General features: G+C 35.9%; 1 protein-coding gene and 1 long non-coding RNA gene across 2 annotated transcripts in view; one reads left to right on the top strand and one right to left on the bottom strand.

Moving 5' to 3' along the window:
* The window catches only part of FGF7 (fibroblast growth factor 7), a 28926-nt gene extending 9293 nt beyond the window's left edge, over positions 1-19633 (bottom strand). Inside the window, exon 1 of the mRNA XM_076348689.1 lies at positions 19342-19633. Within this exon, the coding sequence (XP_076204804.1) occupies positions 19342-19627 (286 nt within the window). The 5' untranslated portion in view covers positions 19628-19633. The remainder of the gene's footprint in view (positions 1-19341) is intronic.
* The window catches only part of LOC143164831 (uncharacterized), a 120712-nt gene that overhangs the window by 24792 nt on the left and 72759 nt on the right, over positions 1-23161 (top strand). The window lies entirely within an intron of this gene.

Genomic DNA, 23161 nt, shown 5'->3' with positions numbered 1-23161 from the left:
TTCATAACCTTTGTAACTAGAAATAGATATACAAGTATATGTTATAATGGTTTTCAAAGCAGAGGTGAGATTGTCTCCACCCCAGGAATTTTCTGTCTATGGATATGATTTTAATAAACAATCAATTATGGTAACAGAAAACAAGCTGGTACATACAGTCACTATCACTTTCTTTTCTTAACTGTCATATAACAGCTTCTCCTTGTGATACTCAGAATTTGGATTTATGGCATAAACACATGTAAAATATGTTATTATTTATGGCATGGACCAATATGAAAGGCTAAAAAAGCTTTTATTTAGAGGCTTTGTGCTGTATCCATGAGTGTGTTCGCTGTGCATGTGTAGACTATCTGAAGCACTCGATATGAATATGACTGTAAAAGTGATCTGCACATAAACAATGGATCTGTCAAGGATTTTCAGTGGAGCAGTTGAAGCTACTGCTTCAGTGAGGTGCCAGACATCTGGATATCATGGACAAATATTCAAAGCACTCAAAACTCCTGGTTTTGTCCCGTCTGTAATTTCTAAGCAGGAAAAGTTGTAGTTGTCTGAGGGAACATGATTAACGATAGATATTCCTTGAGAACTTGATGCAGCATATTGTTCAAGCATCCTCAAATAGCAGAATTTGCTTGTAAGATTTAGTCTGGGGGCAGAACATGTTTGATTAAGCATAAGTAGCTGATGTTTAACTTTTTGCAATTCATTGGGCACAAAAACAGTAGGCATACTGTATTAAAAAAAATCAACTAATTGCTAAACAGAAGACCATCAAAGTATTTTTTGTACTTCGGTGGATTTTCATTTATTGATCATTTTAAAGATTCCTTAAAAAATTAAGGAATAAATTTCTCCACTGTTTGCCAGTCCTACAAACTGATTAATACATGCTTTGCTAGATACAACAACTTTATAATAAACCATTGTCCTGGTGGTATTCAACAGTTGACAGAGAAGTTAGTTACGGAATTTGAGCTGTGTCAAGGTTTCTGAAAGAAACTGCTAACTTGATAACTCGGTGAAGGTAGTATACAAAATGCAAGATGAGAACCAAACAGAAGAGAGAAGATACAACAGGGGACTAAAATGACTGTGTAGAAAGGCTGTTACTTTACTTACAAGATCTGCTCTTTGCATGTGTACTTGAACTTGTGGGTGTTTACCTTTATGACAGAAAGGGAAGGAGTAAGCTGAGTTCCACTCTTAAGTCTGCATTGTTCAAAGTACTTACGCAGTTTTACATGCGTCATCAAATGTATAATCTGGCCTTCTGAATATGCATTACTGGTACCACAGCATGAAAAGAAGAGTCTGGTTTGAACTTCCAGATTGATGTTTAGGAAATACTCCTTCCTTTTTACTTGCAAACTTACCACATTTGATCTGCAGCAGGAAATATTAAAAGCCATAATACCTTTTCTAGTTATTTTTCAAAGTGAATAAATGTAAAGCAGTGCTCATCAGTTTACAATGCTCAGTAAAGCTTACCTCCGCTAATTACTGTAGCGAGGATTTCAGTGACCATATTGCAATGAATTATTGCTGAAGAGAAATAGCTTAGAATTTCTGAGTATTTTTCCTTATTGTACAACCTGTTTGGCCTCAGTTTTTCTATTAACTCTCTGCTAATGTTGGTGAGTTAGATAGGTTTCTAAATCAAATGCTTCATTCTTCATTGAAAATGGTAGCGTAGTAAAAATTGGTCTAGGATATTCTGATTCTAAATTGCCTTCTCTCCTTCTGTGTACGTCTCTTTGGAACATCAGCGCTTTGGACCACTGTCTTTCCAATATTTCTCTTGATTTGATCTTCACAACCAAAAGGGGGTGCCATTTTTCACTGAAGTAGATTGTAAAACTATGGAACTTTTCAATTTAGAGGTCTGACTTGTGAATAGCAGTATATAGTAACGACTGAATAACACGCTGCCCCAGGCAGTCATTCACTTGTGAATTTGTCATTAAAGTTATTAGAACCCTTCACTTTGCTGATCTCCACTGTGCATTTCATATAAATATTTTTTTCATCAGCCCCTTATACAGCACGTAGTCATTTCTCATTTTTGCAGGAAATTACATTTCCCTCCAATAAAAATTGCCTTGGAGCTAAACATATGGTTATAATGAAAAATAACATTATTTTTTAGAATTAATAGTGTCATGTAAAATCCAAGTCTTAATCCTCAGTCTGAAAAAGTACTCTCTTATTACAGCATTAATAATTTACTGTTATTAAAAATGGAAAAAAAAGGGTGGAATGACTGTTTACAAAATATAATTGTTTCCAAGCAGTAAGAAAATTAATGATTTAATAGTTTAGAGCTAAACTTGTACAACAAATGCTTTCCCTACAGCTCAGATGAAGGATATTTCTAGTGTTTAAATCTTTTGTGCCAATTTCAGTAGAATAAATGATCTTTTCAAGCTTTGCAGACTTTTAAAATCTAGCTTCAAAATAGCAAAAGTAAATGTAAACCACTGCTAATTAATCTCTTCACAGCAAAATGAGATACATCCATTTAGTGGTGCAAAACTTCCCAAATTTAGAGTTTAGGTGCCTACAGCTATTTTGATTATCTGAAACCTGGAAAATTCCACAGAGCCTCCTGTCTCTCCAAATTCTTCCGTAATGCAAAAGTCTTTAAATATATTAATATATAATATGAAGAACAATTATTATATTAATTTGTTCTTTGATATTTGTTACTATGCTATTTTGTGTTTTCGTCTAGTAAAGAGCCAGTGGTTTGGTGTCTTGCCCCAGCATCTTTGCTGATTAAATTTCCTTCCCCCTTCCTGGGTAGAATTAGTGATCATAGTTGACATAAAATTAGTCATGTCATTTCTGTGGAAGACTTTTTCTTCTGTTTTTCTAAGGAAAACAGGAGTGCATATTCACATACCTTTTCTGTGTATAAGAAATCGAATGATTCATTGTCTGACTTGTGTTCTGAAGAACTTTAATTCCAAGTGCATTTCATGTGCTGTTATGGCTTATCACCTGTATAAGCTGGCTGCGGGCAGTTGCAAAGGTGGCATAAATATAACACGGCACTGTGTGCTGGACTTATTCCGTTGAAGGGGGCAAAAATACATCCAAGACAGAACCTGTTCTTTTTTTCTGTGAAGTATTCCCTCACCCTCAAGGTCTAGCTGTTTTGTTCTGCGTATTGTACTGTCTCCAGCTGTTCCTGTGGCAGCTTTTCTAGTCCCTGAAACAGGCTTGACAGAAGGAATAGCAGAGCCGTATTCTGGGGACAAACTGAATCTAAGAACTGCCTTCCTGTTCTTTCAGGATAATTTAGAATTATACATTGTTGACAAACATTACTAAAAGCTATTATTAGATTAGATTCTAATCATAGAATTATCATAATGACATTCTTGGTGCTGAAAACTGTATTATCAGTTTAAATATAAAGTAAAATGCATTTTTAATAGTGAAAATGTTCCCAGATGTAGCTAATAACTGAATTATTTAAAATAAGTAAAATTCAGAAAGTGGACGCATAAGAAAGAAGGTGGCTGCAGTATTCCAGAGCTTGAATGTATACTTAGGGGCCTCTGGCATAGGAGCAAATAATTTTAAATGGTTTGAAATTTTGGACAGTAAAATTTTGTTTCACATGGTTAAGAGAGCACTTAATTCGTAAACACCGCAATCAGTCCCTATTGCAAGAGAGAGACAGCTTTTCCCACTCTAGGTAGTTATGTTAAATGTAGGGCAAGCACTGCCCAACTGAATACGTTTTAGTTCAATTTCCAGATCAGATCTGCTACTTGATGCAGGAACAGCTGAAGCCAGACATGTAAATATACCAATTACAGTGTCTACAAGAACACAAGCAGGCAGTACGTAATTCCTTTCAAGGTACAAAATGCAAGAAGCTGCTAAGAAAATCATACTAACCCCTTGCTGCACCACAGAGTGGGAATTGATAGAAACCATCTGGCTCACTCTTTCTGCCTTCAAAACACTACTGGACATATATTTATATGATATGGTCTCTCAAATTGTTCTGGTTTGCTGCCGACAAATAATTTAGATTTAGTGGAACTTTCAAAACCTATATTAGACCAAACACTGAAATATAAACTAATAGAAGGAGAAAATTAAAAAACCCTCAAAATCAAAACCAATCTAATCATTTAATGCAATTCTGATAAATAAATTAGGATTTTTGTACCTGATGTTTCTCCTGTCTGGTCAGTATATGGATCAAAATGTGTGTCAATTATCCAACAATGTTGTGGTTTGGTGGTTTTTTTTTTTCAAATAGCTTAATAATTCCTTGTCTTAATTTTTGCCTAATGTCATTAATTTACTTCTACTTACACGCTGGTTTTACCAGTCTAAAAATTTTGTCTAAGATGAAAGCCTGACTTTAGGGAAATCAGTAGAGTATTTGCCATTACACACAGACAGCACTTCGGAACCTCTCTCTTTGTTTACATGATCAGATATTTAAAAATGTGTTACTGTCATCCAGTTAATCTTTAGTTCCCTTGTAGCTTTACAATTCCATATCAGAACTGAGAAAAACAGCAGGAGCAGCAGCAGTGGAGAAAACTGTTCCTCTGATTCAGGACCAATTGCTATTACCAGAACAAATATACTACAGGAGCTGTGGCCAAATTTCTCTTGTATTTTGTATTTATTTGTGTGATTTTTAATCTGCCTTTTTAAATTCAGCTGAATTATCCAGTTTGAAAATTGGGGTTTTTTTTCAGTTTTGACTTCAAATGCTAGGATGTAGAGAAAATCAGGTGTTAATGGTTTTGAGTTTGATGACACAAATATTCTTGCACACACTTAGTTTTGCCCATGTGCATAATATCAGGAAGTCGGTGAGAAAACTATTGCGACCAGTGTCATGTAGATATTTTCTAGAGTCCACAGCCTTCCTGTGCTTTGCTGTTCTCAAGTGTTACATCGAAATAGTGTCCTAGCTTTTTAGTGAAAGTTACTTGTACCCTAAAAGCAGAAAGAAGGACTCTAGGACTAAGGGCTGCACACATTCCAGTGTGTTGTGATAGAATAGTATGATGTTATCTTCTGAAGAGAAGTTATCAGTCAGAGCTAAAATGTAAAAAGTCATGGAATAAAGATAACCGTACGGAACACTAACAGAGCATAGGATTAGCCAAATTATATGAAAAGATATATAAGGGGGACATATGAAAGGGAAACTATGAAGTTAGAAAGCTGCCTTGGGTTGTTATCCACTGCTCCTTTGCATTATCACCAATAACCCCACCTACAGGCTAGTTTAAAAGGAGGTTTTTCATATATATCTATCGCTGCTTAACTCCACCTTTAGTTACTGAAACATTCTTAAAAACCTAGGCCTTAGTGACTCAGAAGACCAAGTCTCTTAAAAAGATTCTTTAAACGTTTTGACAGAAATTGCCCTAAAACAATTAAGTTAAATTTAAAAACGTTAGTAAAATCGGTATGCCATAACAGTTGTCTCTCAATTAACCAGAGGAAAGTATTTAAAATGTGATAGAATCTACTTCATTTTCTTTACCAACTAAGGAAAGCTTCTTGTGGCCCTGAACTGCGTAAGGCGGGATGCGAGCTCTCCTGTGCCCGTAAACTGCAGTAGTTAGTTTTCTTGGCTCTCAGAGCACGCAGGTACTACTATATCACTATATGGTGACTGTTTATAATAAAGTTATCTGTGACCAGTTTGTTAAAGGATTTAATATCTTAAATTCAGATCCATCCTGGCAGCCGTATTATTATATTGGCAGAATTCCAAATTTCCATCTCTGACAATAATCGAACAACTTGTTTGATAGACTACAGTGCAGTGCACTGGCATAAGCATAAAGACATACTTTTCTCTTGATCTTGAGACAAATGGAAGATTTCATACCACTCAGGCATTTGATAACATCTTCAGACAGAGGCCTTTGGGAATGCTTCACTTTTCAGTTTCGCTGCCACAATCCGCATAATTCTTATTTTGCTTTTATATGTATTGGTGTCATGAAGTTTTGATGAGCTCCATAGAAGTAATGCATAAGCAATCTGTAGCAGAATATATGGACCCCTTTAAAATCTGGAAAACAGCTGGTCTATGATTTGTAGATGTTTGAAAACATGCAATTCACCTAATGGGCTTAAACAAGGACCTTGTTCAAGCAGGGAAGAGTAAAATGTTCTCTGTAAGGAAGCGGAGTAACATGGTAGAGATTTCTTCCACAGGTTCATAGAGCTAGAAGACTCCGATAAAGGTTAGTGGGGTTTTAATATTAGACTATAGGCTGGGTAGCAGAAGCTGTATGTGCAAATAAAGGGTTTGCAGCTCTTACATTTTTATTTTGTGGAGGATTTGCATTAATCTTGTGTGATTTTGTGTTGGCTGACTCAGTTTGCGGGCCTTTTTTGATTCTGCGTTGTATTTATGATCATTTCTACTCCTTATGGTACTGTTCTCTCCCGGTGTTTGTAACATAAAAGCAAAAGAAAAGTTTCTGTGTAACATTCAACTCAGCAGGAAATTTTAGAACTGCCTTGAAGACCATGAAGTTCCAAGAGCGCAGAGCTTGGCTGTACCCATAGTGGTATGTTCTAAAATATATACAAAAAACCTGTTCTTGGTAAAGAATTTGCTATGCTTTTTGCTCTGACTGAAACAATTATGGCTATTCCAAGCACTTAAAGTGGTGAAGAAACCTTCTCTTTCTTTGCGTAAAATATTTGTGACTTCAGCTGTATTGCAACAAGGAGCTAGAGAAAAAGTACTGAAGTTGACTGAGAAGACTATTTTTATCGGGTTTTACCACACAAAACAAAACAAAGTGCTTCTGCTGTTCTTAACTTGGTCTTTTTGTGCCACCTTAATTCCTCCATGACTATCAATGTATTCTTGATTCATATGTGAATGCAAACGTTGTATGGTAGAAAAAATTTTACAAAAATAGATTATATTTCTACTATAAAATATATATTCAGTATAAATAATGCAATCAGTTTCTACTCTGTATAGAAACGTGGATCTGTGGTTTTAATATAGCTCCAAAAACCTTCCATTTATATCTTTCATACAGAAATATAAATCTGCACATATATTTGAAAAGTAATAGCTAACTATTTTTCAAGTTGAATATCCTAAATTGGGTATATTCTGGTGTATTGTGCTCTTAAGCCCGTATCTTGAGTAGAATAAATAGAGATAGCAACATTACTCCTGGATAGATGTTGGGAAGATACAGCTAAGTCATTCTGACTTGAAAGTCAGGAAGAGATTAATGGTGGAACAGGAATTTCATTTTTCTCTATGCCCAGTCTGTATTACCAAGGTTATGAAACCGTATCTTAAAGTAAAAGCACATGGATTTGCAGAAGCAATAGTTATTATTCGGCATCTTTTAAAATTAACTCCTCAAACCATTGATAGGCATCAGTAACAAAACTCTTACTGATTTCAGTAGAGCCAGGCTTTTACAAACGGCATATATTTGTCTCTTTCCTAATATGGGTCTTTCAACTCTTGAGCAAACTTTTCCTAATGAATCACAGGGTTAGAGAGCTTTTCCACTAGTCAGTAACTTAACTCCTCCACAGCTGTGCAATATTTTTACTTCCAACAGCAACTATTTAGACTATTAATGATAGTTCTCTATAGTTCATCAGTAAGTCAATATGAATAGAACAGCCACATTTTGACTGTATGTTGAAAAGAGAGCTACTGGGGTACTTCTCAGTGATTACTTTCTCATGTGTTGTTGAGAATGTATTTCAATTGAATACCATGCACACAGAGAAGGAAATACTTTTTCATGTATATTCTATTCATTTATTTCATTCTATGTTAATGAAATAAATATGGCACAGTCTGACAGGGCTCAAATCAGACTTTTTTGTACAATACCACCTGTGAGGTAAATTGCAGCACGTGATTACAGTAGGCGATATATATATAATTCTTTAGGGATCCACTAACAGAGGCTAGTTTGGGATGCAGCTGCCAGATAGCTGTTAAGAGGAAAACAAAGAAAGAAACCATCCTGCTGTGATGGGTCTGGAGTCAGAAAAGAGCAAACTCATGAAACAGGAGCTATAACTAGCAATTCTACTTTGCTAAGCTGAGTTCAACTGAAAGTACCCATAACTGCATCGTTGAAGTATGAACGAGAAGACAATATAAGAAGTCGTGATCCAAAATCTTCAATATTTACAGCGCTGTATACAGGCAGAAATACCCTGCATTTTTCTGCATCACCTACAGTGGGGTTAGGACACATTCTAGCTTCGGAATTCACGTAGGTAATTGTTTGAGGAAATAAGCATGATTACTTTCATGTGCAATTTGTACAAAACTAACGTTTGTCAAATATTCTCATATATGGATAAGGATACCCTGAACAAAATGGTATCACAGACAGAAAAAAGTGAACAGCTAATGTGAAAAGGGAGAAAGGGAAAAAAGATTTTTGTAATGGCAGTCATACATTTTAATTTAGCCCTAGCAGGAGAAAAAATTGTTTATCTTATGGATACAAGATGATCACTTGCAAGTGATTAGGAGAAAGTCAGGAAATATGGGTTCTATTATTTATTTGGTCTCACACAGTTGCGTAACAGTGGCTACTTGCAGATTTTTGAAAATACCATCTGAAGTGATTTAGAAATGTAAGTACCATATATATGCTATGGGGTTTAGGCTTAAGTATTGCTTTTTGAAATGTAACTTGAAATGTCCCTTGAGTACTTGTCAGCACTTTTAGAAAATTGTCTCTGGGATGTCTACAGATCCTGTCTGAAAAGGACAATGTACAGAATACCTACTCGTGTTTATGAAATATTTTGTTATATAAGAAGAAAAAGTGGGATTAGTATTTAGTCTTATTTTGGCAAAGGTAGGTATTTATTGCATTCCAAATGTTAAACAGTTCTGAATAATTTCTCCAATAATTTCTCACAATAATTATGATAAATATATCTTCTATCACTAGATCATTTTCTGCTTAAATTATATAGCCATTGGAACTCACTGCATTCTCTTATTAATCTGGTTGGATCAGAGCTAGGCTGTTCTCCACTAAATTAGTGGGTTTATGACTCATATGTTATGAATCACCTGAAAAATTCTGCTTTTGGTCTAGTTTGGTCTAATGCTAGTTTTATGATTTTGTTATAGATAGGTTTTGTTTCCAATGTTCCTTCTGGATGAAAATGCCATTTCAGAAATTCTCATGAAATTCAGAGCGTGTCCTAGAACAATATGATTAAAATAGATGAATTCAAATTCAAAACACTGGATTACTTGGCTAAAAAAATTAACAGAGCATGATTTCCTTGAAAAATGTGGTAACAGTTTCCTAGAAAGATGTGGTAATCTTTTTTTTTTCTTTAATTTTCTTGCATGACAGTTATGTTCAGTAATATAGACTGAATTTCCCAAGTCACACAAAGATGCAGTCAGAAATGAAGGCATATTAACTAATTTTAGTTTGGTATTTATAATCAAGTAGCCTGAGCACCAGTTTGCTAATTTGAACATTCTGATTGAAATTGGTGTGTAATAATTTAAATGAATGGTTTTATTAATAGCTGTATTATTTTCATTGCTCTACTTAAGAGACATTTAAAGGAACAAGTATAAGTAGCCTAGGACTCTTGCCGTTTACTTTATAATTTGAGGAGACTCTTCTAAGGCTACTCCCAAAATTCATGTAACATTTGGTTTCCTCTGAACTAATAAATATTAACTACAAACTCCAATACCAATTCACCCAAACGTATGGCTGTTACCCTGTTAGTAAGGTAGGAAAACATGCCAGACTGTTTGTCTTTTACAGCCTCAATAAGATTTCCTTCCTGACTGCTGAAACAGATGCTCAGACAGAATGCTCGGCACTCTGCAACGTAGTACCAGTACTGCAGGGGTGGCAGGGTGTGAGAGAGAGCAGGAGGCTCCCAACACCTGTGTGGTTGATTACATTAGTAAGTGGGAGGAAGGAGGGCACCACCAGCCCCTTGTAGCTGGCCAGCAGCGAGAAAGGAGGGTTCCTTACGGGGAAGAGGCTCTCCATGTGTTTCCCACTGTGGTTTTCTCCACGTTTCTCATGTTGTCTCTTACCTGAATGAGGTAGGTGGTAGTATTTGTTTCCTGAGTGGATGAATGGTCTTTTTGGAATCGTAATTTGGACATAAGGTATAAGAAAGTTCCTTTCTTTTTTCTGACTTGTATGCAGTGTTTTAGAGTACTCTAAAGGAGAGGTTGCTTGCCCTGGAAATTATGTACCTTTTTATTTGGTTTGGATTTTCAGTCTGTGTTGGAAATATTGACCAGGATCTCCATGCTCAGTAACAAATGTAAAAGGTTCAGTTAGAAGAATGGAGCTTACTTTAATTGGAAGAATGGCTTTTTGCCACCGGTTAGTTTGAAAATAGCCTCTTGAAGTTGTATTTGATTTAGTTTTTGATTAGTAACAACACTCGTAGGCAGAGTACTGTTTAAGTATTTGTCACACTTGCAGTTCATATGTTGTCAGAGATGTGCTTAGCACATGGCAGAGATTTCTTTTTGTACTATGTTATAGCATGGTATTGGTAAGATGGTGCTACACTAATAGAAGCAACAGTGCTGGGTGGGGAATTCAGTTGGGATGAATCTCACTTTGGGCACAGGTATTTGTCCCTGTCCTTATGTGAAGGTAGTATTACAATTTTTTGCTGTAGCATTGGAAAGTGATGTGGCTGTGATGACTTCAAGGCTTTTCTGGTGCAGTTTCCCTACATAAGCAAACATAAAGGACAGCTGCTGGGAAAGATCTTGTACTGGCCTTTCCCACAGCGTAAATCTGCCTCCTGTTGCAAGGTGGCCATAACAAGCAAGTCTCGATATTTGAATCATGTGCTGGTTTCACACAGCTAGTTCCCTAAATCCTTGTAAAATCTCACCAATAAGCCCTCAAGAACTGCTTGGATTTCTTTGTATCATCTTGCACATTATGTGCAGTCCCTAAGCTGCATAGGCTATTCCAAAGGAAATAAATTAGCATGGTGGAATTGAAGTTGCTTTTGCTGGTGAAAGTTGCACTTTCCACTTACTAGTGCTGGCTGCACACTCTAGGATTCAGTTATCCTTTTTATTTTACTTCAGAGTTTCTGTCGGGGAGTACAACTCTTGTTTTCACAAGGTCTTTGCTGCAGAAGCCGCACAAGCGCTGGATGGAATCAGTCCATTCCCCACTCTGCGCCACCTTCTTCCCTTGACTTAGCTAGATCCACATTTTCTCCCAAATCCATCGGCTTAGTGGCTAGCTAGAGAGCCTGAACATTGCCACCCTTAGAGTTCATGTAGACCACTCAAAGGGCAAATCTATCATCGTACTGCAATGTTGTGCATGTGTTATGCAAGAAGCCAGAAAGCTCTTGTAGTGAGCATTTCCACACACCTGACAAGCATCTAAAACTTCACATTTGTCACAACGTTGCTCACAGCTGTGCATACAAACAGCCCACAGAACCGTGGCACCAGTGCACCTGAGCAGCTCTGGGACTTCAGCACAGATTCACATGCAACCTTTTCAAAATTTGATGTTGATAGTGATTAATTTTTTTTTTCCCTAATATCTTCAGCTCTAGATAATATGTAAGTTCCTCTATAATAATTTCTGTCTTTAACAATCATAAAGTTCTCTATTTACTTTTTTTTCTGTAAACAGTTGCTTCTGATTGAAATATCACATCCCACTTGACATTTAAAGGTCATAATAAAAACTTATAAAATTAGCGTGGGTTATTAATGAAAATATGCTGCTTCTTAGCAGGTGGTTTTTTTCTGTTTTGAAATACATTACCTTCTAGTTAGACAAATATCAAAATTCCAAGGTATCAAAATGGCCAAGGACGAGTCTGATCAGCTTCTTTTTATAGACTATAGCACCTCCCAGTGTCTACTAACACATTTAAAAGAAATCAAGCCAGCTTACCAAAAATGGAAGTAAGGTGAGGCATGTATGCCATTAAAGGTTGAAGTACTAATGCTAGGAAGCTCCTTCAAAAAAACCCACAGGTAATGGGGGTATTCAAAAAGTGTTATGGTTGAACTGATGGAGGTGAGTGGTGTTTGTTACTCTCTGTTGAAGTTACTGTGGTTATAAATGCTATGAAATGGTCATGTCTTCATTTATAGTTTTGCATTGATCTATCAATGCTGTGACTGTGCTTAATTTTGAAAGATTGCATACTGAAGGAAAATTTCAGTGTTTTTAACAGAATATCTAGACCTTTTAATCATTTCATCCTGTTTTTGAATTGTCAGATTCCCACTATGGCTTAAAAGAGCAAATGCTCAGTTGGAATAAATTGACATAGCTTTGCTGATGTTAACTGGGATTTACCTGTCTGATCGTCTGATTCAGCCTGTTTAGAATATTGTAGTCTTCTGTTGATAAACTGTGCAGGTACTAGATTCATGTCGTAGGCAGTATGTGAATACTGTAAAAAAAATCCCATTACAATTTAATCCACATTTTGTTCTTTATTTCAAAAGCTAAATAATAGTCAAGAGAGCATATTGATTGCATTGGTATTTTTATTGCTTTTTTGGTGTGTTTTCATGAAGTTGTGGGCCACATCTGTGAATATCCACTTCCAACTTCTCAGCACCAATTGTTACAAAGAATTTTTTCCGTTTGTATAAATGATGTCATGTGTTATGAAAGTTTTAAAGTGTGACAATTCAGTGCTATGATTGTTAACCTCTATTACGTTATTGCCATAGGAATTTTCACTGTTAACTTTTTCTTAATAATGTTTCTAAATTACATACAACAGAAGGCTAACTTGACCTTTCCATCAGCTCATATCCAGAATTAAAAATTAAAAATAAAGTTAAAGGTCAAAAAAGACAATTGAAATACAGTTGCCAAATATAGTCATAGACAGTCAATTATGCAATGAAAGCAGCGTGCCACCCAAGAAGAGTAACAGCCTTCATTTGCCTAAACTTACTCTGTTTTGATGAGGAAAGTGTTCCAAAATATACTACTAGTTGATACATCTTGTAGTGTGGAACAGTATAATTATATGCTTTAGGATGTCTTGGTCTTCCTGAGCTTTAAGGAAGATGGAGGGGAAAACCAGTTTTGTTCTGTACTCCAGGATCCTAGAAATCTAAAAGAATCACTTTCAGATACACAAACAATACAGAAAGCTGGAAGCTGTGAAGGAAGATAGCTGGATCTTGGTTTTGTTTTGCAAGACTGACTGTGTAAGGAATTAAATTTTCTACCAAATTCTATTTGCCTGTATGGGAAATTGCTTCCTTAAGATTCGTCTGAGCTCTGTGGTTTTCTGTCTAGCTACTGACTTCAGTTATTTTAGTTAATACTGAGTTAGTCGATTAATATTCTAGAATAAAAGTATTTAATATCTATAACATTAACACACAATTCTTTTGTAGGTTTGGAAGTTTTTTCACTAATGGCTTTAAAAGCTTGTTAGAGAGGTGAATAATTCTTTTTCATAGAGGCACAGAGAGTTTGAAGAATTTTCCCAAAGTCTGTAAGCAAATTGCTTAAAAGTTTGGATTAGCCTCAAGTCTCTTGAGTCTCAGGTCAGGGCCACTTCACCACATTTTCTTCAGGATGGAACAATAACATGCTCAATGATACAATACTGAATTTTTTGTACATTCAGAAATTGTAAACAATGGGGGGAAAAAAGCTGTGGGGGAGAAGGGGTTGCAATTTGTCTTTTTAAATGTAACTGCTTCTGCAGTTGGCTGCTAAACTCGATTGATGGTTCTATAAAAATGTAACATTTCTCATTTCTGATAAATCTCAATATTGAGAGATTCAGAAAAACTGCTATGTCACAGCTGAATTACAAAGGTGTATCAAGGACAAATGAATCAGTTTAAGCACAATGTGTATAGATTCAGCTTAGATGTTTTTCACTGCTCATACTGACTTTAGCTCATACCCCAGTTTTGAAGCACACACAGGCAGACATAGCCCTGTTGGTGTGTGTTAGCTCGTGAAGCTGCTGCCTGTGCAGAGGTTTGATTCTCCCCTCACAGAGCTTATGCAATCACTTTGTGTTCAGAGTGAGAAGAAAGTGAGCATAAACTGCTACCGTTCTGACTTTACACAGATTTTTTTTTTTTAGCTGGTAAATATCACAGGATAGACAAGGTGATGAAGATTCATGAGGTAAATTCAGAAGTGATGAACAGTTTTAATTGTGTTTTGTGCCCCCCCCATCATACTGTGTCAGTTGAGCACTGATCTGGACATTGATACGTGAGATCTGAAGAATCTTGCTGCAATGGTTCAAGACTTTACTCCCTCCTTTCTTCTCCTCACTTCCCCCAAAGGGTAGTCTTATCGAAAAAGTCAGTAGAGGCTGTGACACAGGCATAACTCAGCTGCTTCTGTTATCTGCACCTTTGCTAAAACCCATCTTCATCAGCAGTTGATGGTGAAAAGCTGGGATTTGTGATAAGGTATAGGCTAAGGTATAGACATAGAGTCTCTTCTGCTGGTTGAAACTTGAGGGGTGGTATCTACCACCAGTGCTAGACAAAGAGCTAGAGAGGGAGCAGGGAAATCTGTTATATTTAGATCTGATTAATCACTGTAGGAGAGAAAGTCATCCTTGGCACTAGGCTAAGTTTTGAGAGGATGCACATACCTTGCCATTTGAACTAAATCTCTTCCTGTTATAATTTAAAAGATTACCAGAGTACTAACGTGAAGCAAAAGCACTTTCACATTAGTGAAGGTTTGTCTTCTCCTGACGTCAACATATTGGTTGAACCAACAACCTCTTGAAAAATCAAGAATGAGGTTCAGACAGACTTTCTGCTTGGTTGGAACACACATAACCCTTAACTGAATCTGGTACATCAATATCTGATTTTTCAGATACTGAATCTTCTTGCTCCTCTATGTAACATGTATTTAAGCAACAGAAATAAAATTTATATAGTGGCACAGCATACATAGTCCAACATTTGTTTTACCCTAAGAAGCATATATAAAATGCTATTGGAAATAATTTTGATTTCTAACCAAGTTTGAGTATTTAACCACTAAGATGTGTATAAAGTGTATTTTCTCATCAGTTAGGGTTTAGGTTTGAACAAAACTGAGTTAGAGTTCACTTAATATTACTGAAAACTATGACTTGTTGGATTTTGATCAAAATAGAAGTAGTTTTCCAAGATAAACATTTAAATCAAGATTTCAGCCATTTTTTGCCAAGATCTCACTAGACTATCTTTTCTTTTTTTTTAACTTTTTTTGGTTGGCTTTATCCACTGAAAAGAAGAGGAAGTAGGCACTTTCTGGGTTTAGAGCACACATGGAATATGATAGGATCAGACATCTTAGGATTCAGGTTCCGGGAAGGCTTTTCTAGTAACTAAGGGACCCTTTGAAGTCTTTAAAATGAGATTCCAAAGGCAACAGAGCGTGGAAAGTCCTAAAGCATCATCCTGTCGTAGTCATAAATCCTCTTGGATAGAGTCAAAATAAACTGATTTTTGCTGCCTTTTTTTCTGAACAAAATCAAATAAAATCTGGCAAAATTCATAAACACAAACGGAAATTAGAGAAGGAGAAAGCAGTAATAAGGAGAGATTTATTTTCTATTAAAGATAGAGTTAACAAATTGCCATATTATCTCCAAGATTTGTTCAGTCACTCTCACTTTTTACAATCATGAATTAAAAAAGTCTGTTTTGTGTGCCCACTTGGATTATTTTACATGAACAAGATACAAAATTTATTTTTTAATAAAAAGCATATAGTTTAGGCTTGGAGAAGGTATAATAAGAGACTGTCGAAGAGAAAAAATTTTATGAATAATGACAGATTTTTCTGGGTGACCTCATCTCTTGGCTGCTTCCTAATTCTTGCTTTAGTTTTTCAGTATGTGACTCAGTTCTCACTCTGCCTTTTAGTTTTCAGAATGAAAGCAAAGCTGTCAGGTGCAAAGTGATTTCCTCTGCTCAGTGGGGATCACTGTCCTCTGATTTGCTGTTTACTCTTGAGTTATCACCTTTATGTCTGCCAGAAGGCTCTACTGCTTTCTGAAGTGTGCACAGAATAACATTCTTCGGGTACCTAACAAGGTCATCGCTGTTGTAAACAGGATTCAATTATTTGCTTTCACTGAAACAGTACACACGTGTTTCTTGGACTAAGTAGTTAACTTCTAATGCGTTTTGAAACAAGTGAATGATAAATACAGATTAATTACAATTGGTGAGTGAGGATTTGGTTCAGTACCTAATTTTGTCATGGAATTTCAATCCACATACATCTAATACAGTAGCTTTTGAATTAAAGTCTTAGGAAATTTTCACTTTCATTATTTTTGTTGTTACTTCCATAGGATGCGTATATATATTTTATTCTGTAACTTACTAGAGAAGTTTGAAATACAAAGACCCTAATTCCTCACCGTCTTGGCATTCTTACATTCACAGTCTTGACTGATGTGAGAAGCTCTGTGAATTCTGGCACTTGCCAAAGTTATGATGAAGTTATAATTCTACAGACATTTCTCCATGTGAAGATTGCTCTTCACATTATTCATGCTTCACAGTTCATGGGCTGAAAACAAGTAGTTGACTGTCTGCAAAACTGTAGGTAAGCTATGATAGTTAAAAATAGGAATTTTTTCTTGTTTTCATTTTAGTAGCACATGTTAGTGACTCAAAAAGGAAAAGGGTTCCTTTTGTTTATTATGTAAGTGGAAAATTAGGATAAAATAAGAGGATACTTCTCGGAGCAACACTTTTCGTACCCATTGGTTAATTTGACTGCAGCTGTTCTGGGATTCCATCCTGAGAACCAGGTCTGATTTACCTTTTACTAACTTTTAGAACTGGAAGTCACTGAACAAGAATAATTGAATGCCCAGATTAATACATCTTTGTAATGGGTATGATTTTAAAATGATGCTTTTCAGATACCCTGGATAAAATAGCCTGTTTAGTCTTCTAATGTTAAAAATTTTGCTTAGGGAAGGTGTATTAGTCCAGCTGGGGTTTTCTGGTTTTGTTTTGTTTTTTTCCCCTTATATCCTATTATTTTCTTTATGGTATTTTAGTATAGAGCCATAAACACATCTTCAAAAAGGCTTCTTACATGTTCTGTTGAACAGAGGGTATGACAAAAAAGAAGTTTTTCACAATACTAATTTTTTTAGTTTCTCAGAAAATCTAATTTATCAGTGTTCACATTTTTCCAGTCCTCTTTGTCTATATTTCCCTATTCTACTTGTCCAACAAAAGCATTTGGATATTATTTCCTAGTATACAATAGATAAATTGCAGCAAGAGACTTAAACTTAAGATGGTGGGAGACTTCCCACATACTTTAGTTAAATTTAGTGGAGACAGTTCATCATAGCACACAACAGTTACCAGATAACCATTCAAGTATTGATTGTTTTTTCTCCTGATACTCATTGCATTTACCAGAAAAAGAATTCAAGATTTCTTTCACAGCAATATAAATGTAAGGGTTTAACGACTCAAGGTTGCCTTTCTGTGATTTGTAATAGGTAGTTACCATCACAAAATATTCATAAAGTGTTCAGAAAACTACAAGAAAATGGATTGCCTTTAGCACAAGATGATCTGATATTCTCTAATGGTTTCACTACAGAATGTTTCAGGGTGTCATTAGTGTGCTTCAGCAGCATGGGATCCTGCAGAGAATTGAGAACCTTTACTTGAATTTGAAATAATGCTAAATTACTAACAAAGTTTTTACTTTAGCAGCATGGAACTAAAAAAAGCAAATTTATGTAATTATTCAGCTCTATATGCTGTCATAATCTCTTTAAAGTGTTTGTAAATAATAACAGAAAAAATTGGGTACAGTGGATATTCACTTATCTGCAAAAAATTTAGAAGAAACTATTTCAACAGTCAGGAACATTTTTTCCCAGTGATTTTTATGGGAGCAACATTTCACTTTGAAACTAGCCCTATGGATCTCTATTGTAGCAATGTCCTCCTGAAACTCAATGGGAGTCGTCTTGAATATGGACCAAATAATTTATTTGGCTGCTGGCCATGTGTTGTCTTTCGGAGGAATATGGTGGTTCACTACGTAATAGTGTAGGAAGAAAGACATATGGAAACAAATTTAAAATGAAACAGTAACATTAGTCAATGAAGTTTTAACCACGCAAGTTGCCAAGCACTTAATGTAATCATGAGGTAAAGAAATAAATTATGAAGCCCGTTAGCCAGGCACTTAGCATGCAAAAGTACTGTTCTTATAGAAAATAAGCAGTCAACTTCAGTTGAAAGCTGAATCACGCTAACAGTTCTTGAAGTTTGATTTCTTTTGCTGCTGCTGTTATAAAAAGCACAATGATATGTACAACCTACATTAAAACTGTATTTAATAGCATCCTTGGAAATGTATTTGTCCTTTCAGTTGACTATAAACACTAGACCAGCATGTCTCTGGCCCCTTTTCCTTATAACTTTGTTTTGAATTATGCAGTGTAATCCTATGTATTTTCCTGTTGTATCTTAATAAGGTAATGTCTTTTCAAGTAGATGTTATATTTCTGTAAATAAACAATGTATTTGTAATAACATGAAGACCAAAGTGGCAAAAATAGTGACTGTAAAATCGATGCCTTCAAGTGTAAATGAAAGATACGTAGGTATTTGTGTGAAAAATACAGATTAGTACAACAATTTTTTTTTTGCCAGTTCAAAAATTCTATTTGGTACAGCTTTGCAAAGTATTTTATGTCCATTCTCTCTAGATGAGTCATGTTTTCGGAAGAAAGGGGGGAGAATATTTTTTCAGCATCATGATCATTGTAATAATGAACTGCAGAAACTATAATAGATTTTGTTCCTGGCTTGGCAAACTATCTAAAAGATTTTGCAAGAGAGTTTACATAATTCTTTCCATTGAACTTTCTAGTATTGCATATGTTTTAATTGTTAACTCAAACACACCGAACTTTAGGTAGTTTGCGGACTATATAAATGTGGTTTAATGTTTCATAAGTATTCTGAGAGCAGAGTTTGTGGTTATACATTTTCATACTTACAACCTTAATTCACTTGTTAAAATAGGCTCTCTGCTTGCTAATAGTTACCAGCTGTAACTAATACATTAGCAGATCTACAATGTAGTATTTAAAATGACGCATTTCAAAATCAGTAACAAATGTCCTGCTGTAGGATTAATTGGAAAGCTTGTCTTATACAATGGTCAGTACATTATACAAAATTCTTTTGAAATTACTATAAATCAAGGAATAGGAAACAATGATGTGTAAATTTCTGAAAACAGAAATAGGAAAAGCAAAAATATTACTTACTGTAGTTGTTGTTTGCTTCTCTTGTCCCTTTTACTTTGCCTCGCTTATCAATCCTCATATACCACTGAGTTCGACAGAAAAGTCTTCTCACTCTTACATCCCCCCCTTCCATATAATCATAGCTTCTGGTATGTCGCTCAGGGCTGGAACAGTTCACATTTGTAGCCATTTGCTCTGGAGTCATGTCATTGCAAGCTAAAGATATAGTGCCCATTAGAAAGATAATGTAAAAGTATGATCTGTAGAGCAAAATTGGCAGGATCCATGTCAGTATCCATTTGTGCATTATAGTGCAGTGTTCTGGGTGTTCATGAACAACATAATGAAAATTAAATCTCAAGTAGACTGTTGCTCTTAGGTCACCGACCTGCCTTCTGTCTTTACGAGTTACAGATTCATTTAAATGAGATTGTTCCCTCTTCTAGAATTCTGATCGTTATTCCTTAATAGTTAATGGCGAAATAGAAGAGCTTCTTAAATATCTCTTCAGTCAGAATATCCTTTAAAGACACAAGTTATAAAAACCTTTGTTGTCGTGACCTTCTGTACTACTTGAATTTGCTGCTTGCACTGAAAGTAAAAGATCTGTGAGAAAAGGTGCATGTGTAAGTCTTTATGCTCAATTGTTACAAACGTGCAAGGATACATTATGCTACTGAAAAGTACTGTACGTAAATGTATGACGTGCTAAGCTGATTTTTAAAAATACGCAAATGTATATACAACAGATATCTCTCACACAACTTTTTACATAAACAGGCATTTAAACGGATTGTAAACATAGTTCTGTCTTCAGTTTTAAGTCCTTCCAAAAATCCCTTATTGATGCAGTTGAACTACTTTCTCATGCACGGTAAAATTCTGCTGATTACTTCATACCTATATATTCACTAGTAGCACAATCTATCGGATAACTTTTCTCTATTTCAAATTTCAAAACAGACCTCATAGTCTTCGCCCTGTATTTTTACTCCTACCCTTTTCAGTTTATTACTAGAAATAGTTAATGCTTTTTTAGCATCTAGCATATACAAATGAAGATAAAAGTTATTAGCTATTAGAAACCGTTGAATGTTCTTGTAAAGGACAGATAACTTACTTGTTCCTGTTGATAAGAGCTGGATACCCAAGTATTCCATTTCTGTTGTCTGCTTTTTGCAACATGAGACACTCTACTGTAGCTACAAACTTTCTCAGCTCAGAAAGACTCCACCAGAATTATAATTGTTTCCATAAATCAACACGCTGGAGAGATGGTGTGTATGTGCTTATGCGTGCGCGTGCATGTGTGTGTTGAGCCTGTTGTTCAGTCCTTTTCGATAAATACCTTTGCTGACCTCACTTGGAAGCAATTAGAATTTAACCAGTCAGCTGTCAGTTGAATGCACGAACAAAAATAAAGGGAGACTTGCATTGTATCGTGTCCAATGGTCATCAGAGGGAGCTATGTACATAGTTTATACTTTAAATCTCCAAGAATCTACTTTCTAAAAACATATATTCTGTGGTGTGTGGATAGAATTGCTTCGTATGCTAGCTAGTGTTTCTGTGCTTTGATTTAGGTCGGTATTTTTCTGTTCTTAAAAAATTCCTCCTTCTGTCTTTTGTACTCACACGCCTATCTCGGTTTGCTTTCAGATCTCTTCTGCAGTTTGGAGGATTCATAGTCTGCTTAGTGCCTTTCTGATGGATATATGAAACATGTGGGTCCATTATGTACTGTGCAGAAGGGTGTGCTGTGGCCATTGTAGATCACGCAGTATATTTTTATACCATGGACTTGAAAAGAGGAATAACTGCACAGAAGATCACTGAGATTTTTATTTGATCAGCCACTAGGTGAAAATGAGAATGTATATTTGGGTGTTTCAAAGTCTGACGTTCAAACACAACCTTTATCAGCATGAAGGAAAAATTACTACTAGGGAGCAGCCTTCCTTAGCACACGTAGTTATTAGTTCTTGAAAGTCGCAACATGAGAATGAAAAGTGGCAGCAATGCAAGAAAAACCCTTATGCTGCATTGCATACCAACCAATGGGCGACCAGCAGGCTTAAAATATAGAGAATCAAAATAATGGGTAGATATGCCTGGTTTTCTGCTTCCGTATGCTTATTTCCATCTTTGGCACCAGTCTGCTATCCAAAGTCCATGTTCCACTTCAGCCTTAAATTCTGTTGAGTTTCTGGTAAATGTATTTGTAAAACATACTGAAGCTGAGTTTTCAATAGCTCCTTATCCTGTTTAATTTCCACACTGTTGATGTGAATATACCCCAGCCCCTTGAGTAAATAACAGTAACAAGGAAAGTTTGGAATTAATCCACGCATTAAGAATAGTTTACTTGCCTTTAGTTGTCTATACTTGGTAATACAATGCAGTTTATCATTCCCTGCTTTTATCGCACCCCCACTCCTTCCTCTCTGCAGAAATGGGTAACAGTTACTTCTTAAAAATGAAGTAAACTGTAGAGGCAGTTAAAAATCATAGGGAGTACATATGTGCCACCTTGTTGTGAGGGGGACATAACTAAATTGGGGGTTTTCCCTGGAGTGATCCAAAATGAGCATAAAGGTGTATGGCACCAGGCAACCTTGTATTACTCAGCCTTCCCTCTACACAAACACAGAGAATGAGTCATTTCCTTCCTTAACATCCTCAACTTCCTTCTCAGCTGCTCACTTGGATTAATCCCATTTGTCACTCGCTTTGCATTCTTTTTTTAACCATTTTCACTCAAAGTCCAAAGTTGATCAACTTTTCTTGTTATTATCTCCATTTCAGCATATGGGGCTGTTCCCCATACTCTGTGGCTCAGCCTAGTTTTCCTAGTTCAGCAAAAGGCTCAATATATGCACCTTTACGATGCGAAAGGTCTGGTGCTTAGGGCTTTCAAAGGCTGGATGCCTGCAGTAGATACACAAAGAAGTGGCTTTCATTACGTTAACCGTTCTAAACTGTGATTACAGCTATTTCCAGTTTGATTTGTATGTTGTCAACCCATGACCACCATTCTGACAAGAAGTGGGGACTGAAGTGATTTATCCCCGTTGCGATTTTTGCCAGTACATTTGCTGGATTTACATCAGTATGTTCTCTGATCCATTCCACAGTCTGAATTCAGAATGATAGCAATGAAAAAAATTCATGGTATTCAAAAGGCTTATCTGTTGTGTATTATAAAGAAAGCAATCGAGGATAAAAGGTAATCTGTGTTTTACTGAGCAAAGTAGGATGCAAGTAGAAATGTTTTGTAAACATTCTGGGTCTTTTACGTGCAATACCAACTTTCACTTTCAGATCCATACTGGTTTTAATTTTTCTTTTTCCTTGCTAAATTATTGTTTCTGACAGTAACAGGAGAAAAAAAATACGTACCTGAGGTTTGGGTTCCAGAAAGCTGGAGCTACTCATGGTCCAGGCATAGGCATGTTTTTCTCTTGGCTCTGAACAAATAAATCACTTGCTGTAAGTGTGGTTTTTTAAGTGGTGCTTCAGTTCAGACCTTTAGGAAGTTACTATTTAGAATAAATGAAAAGCAGTTTAAATAAGGCACTAGCTGTAAGTTTAGTCAGTGAACAAGGCAGTTAATCTTTAGTTACGGCTGATAACATTCATATCCTCACATTTTCTGTTATAGAATAACTTTTTTCCACAATGCTTTAACTGCAGTTTTATTTAATCACGCAGTTTTATGTGTTGCTACACAACAAGTACAGCTGCATATTTTTTAATGAAAGGATGCCATCTTGATCTGCGTATGCAAGTCAGGATTCTTTGCATAAATCTCTGGTTGCTTGAATGATCCAACCCACTTCTG

The sequence above is a fragment of the Aptenodytes patagonicus genome, chromosome 10, assembly GCF_965638725.1.
Source record: "Aptenodytes patagonicus chromosome 10, bAptPat1.pri.cur, whole genome shotgun sequence".
In the NCBI taxonomy this organism is placed as follows: Eukaryota; Metazoa; Chordata; class Aves; order Sphenisciformes; family Spheniscidae; genus Aptenodytes; species Aptenodytes patagonicus.
Note: the sequence above shows the minus strand (reverse complement) of the source record. Positions and strands in the feature narration are given on the sequence as shown.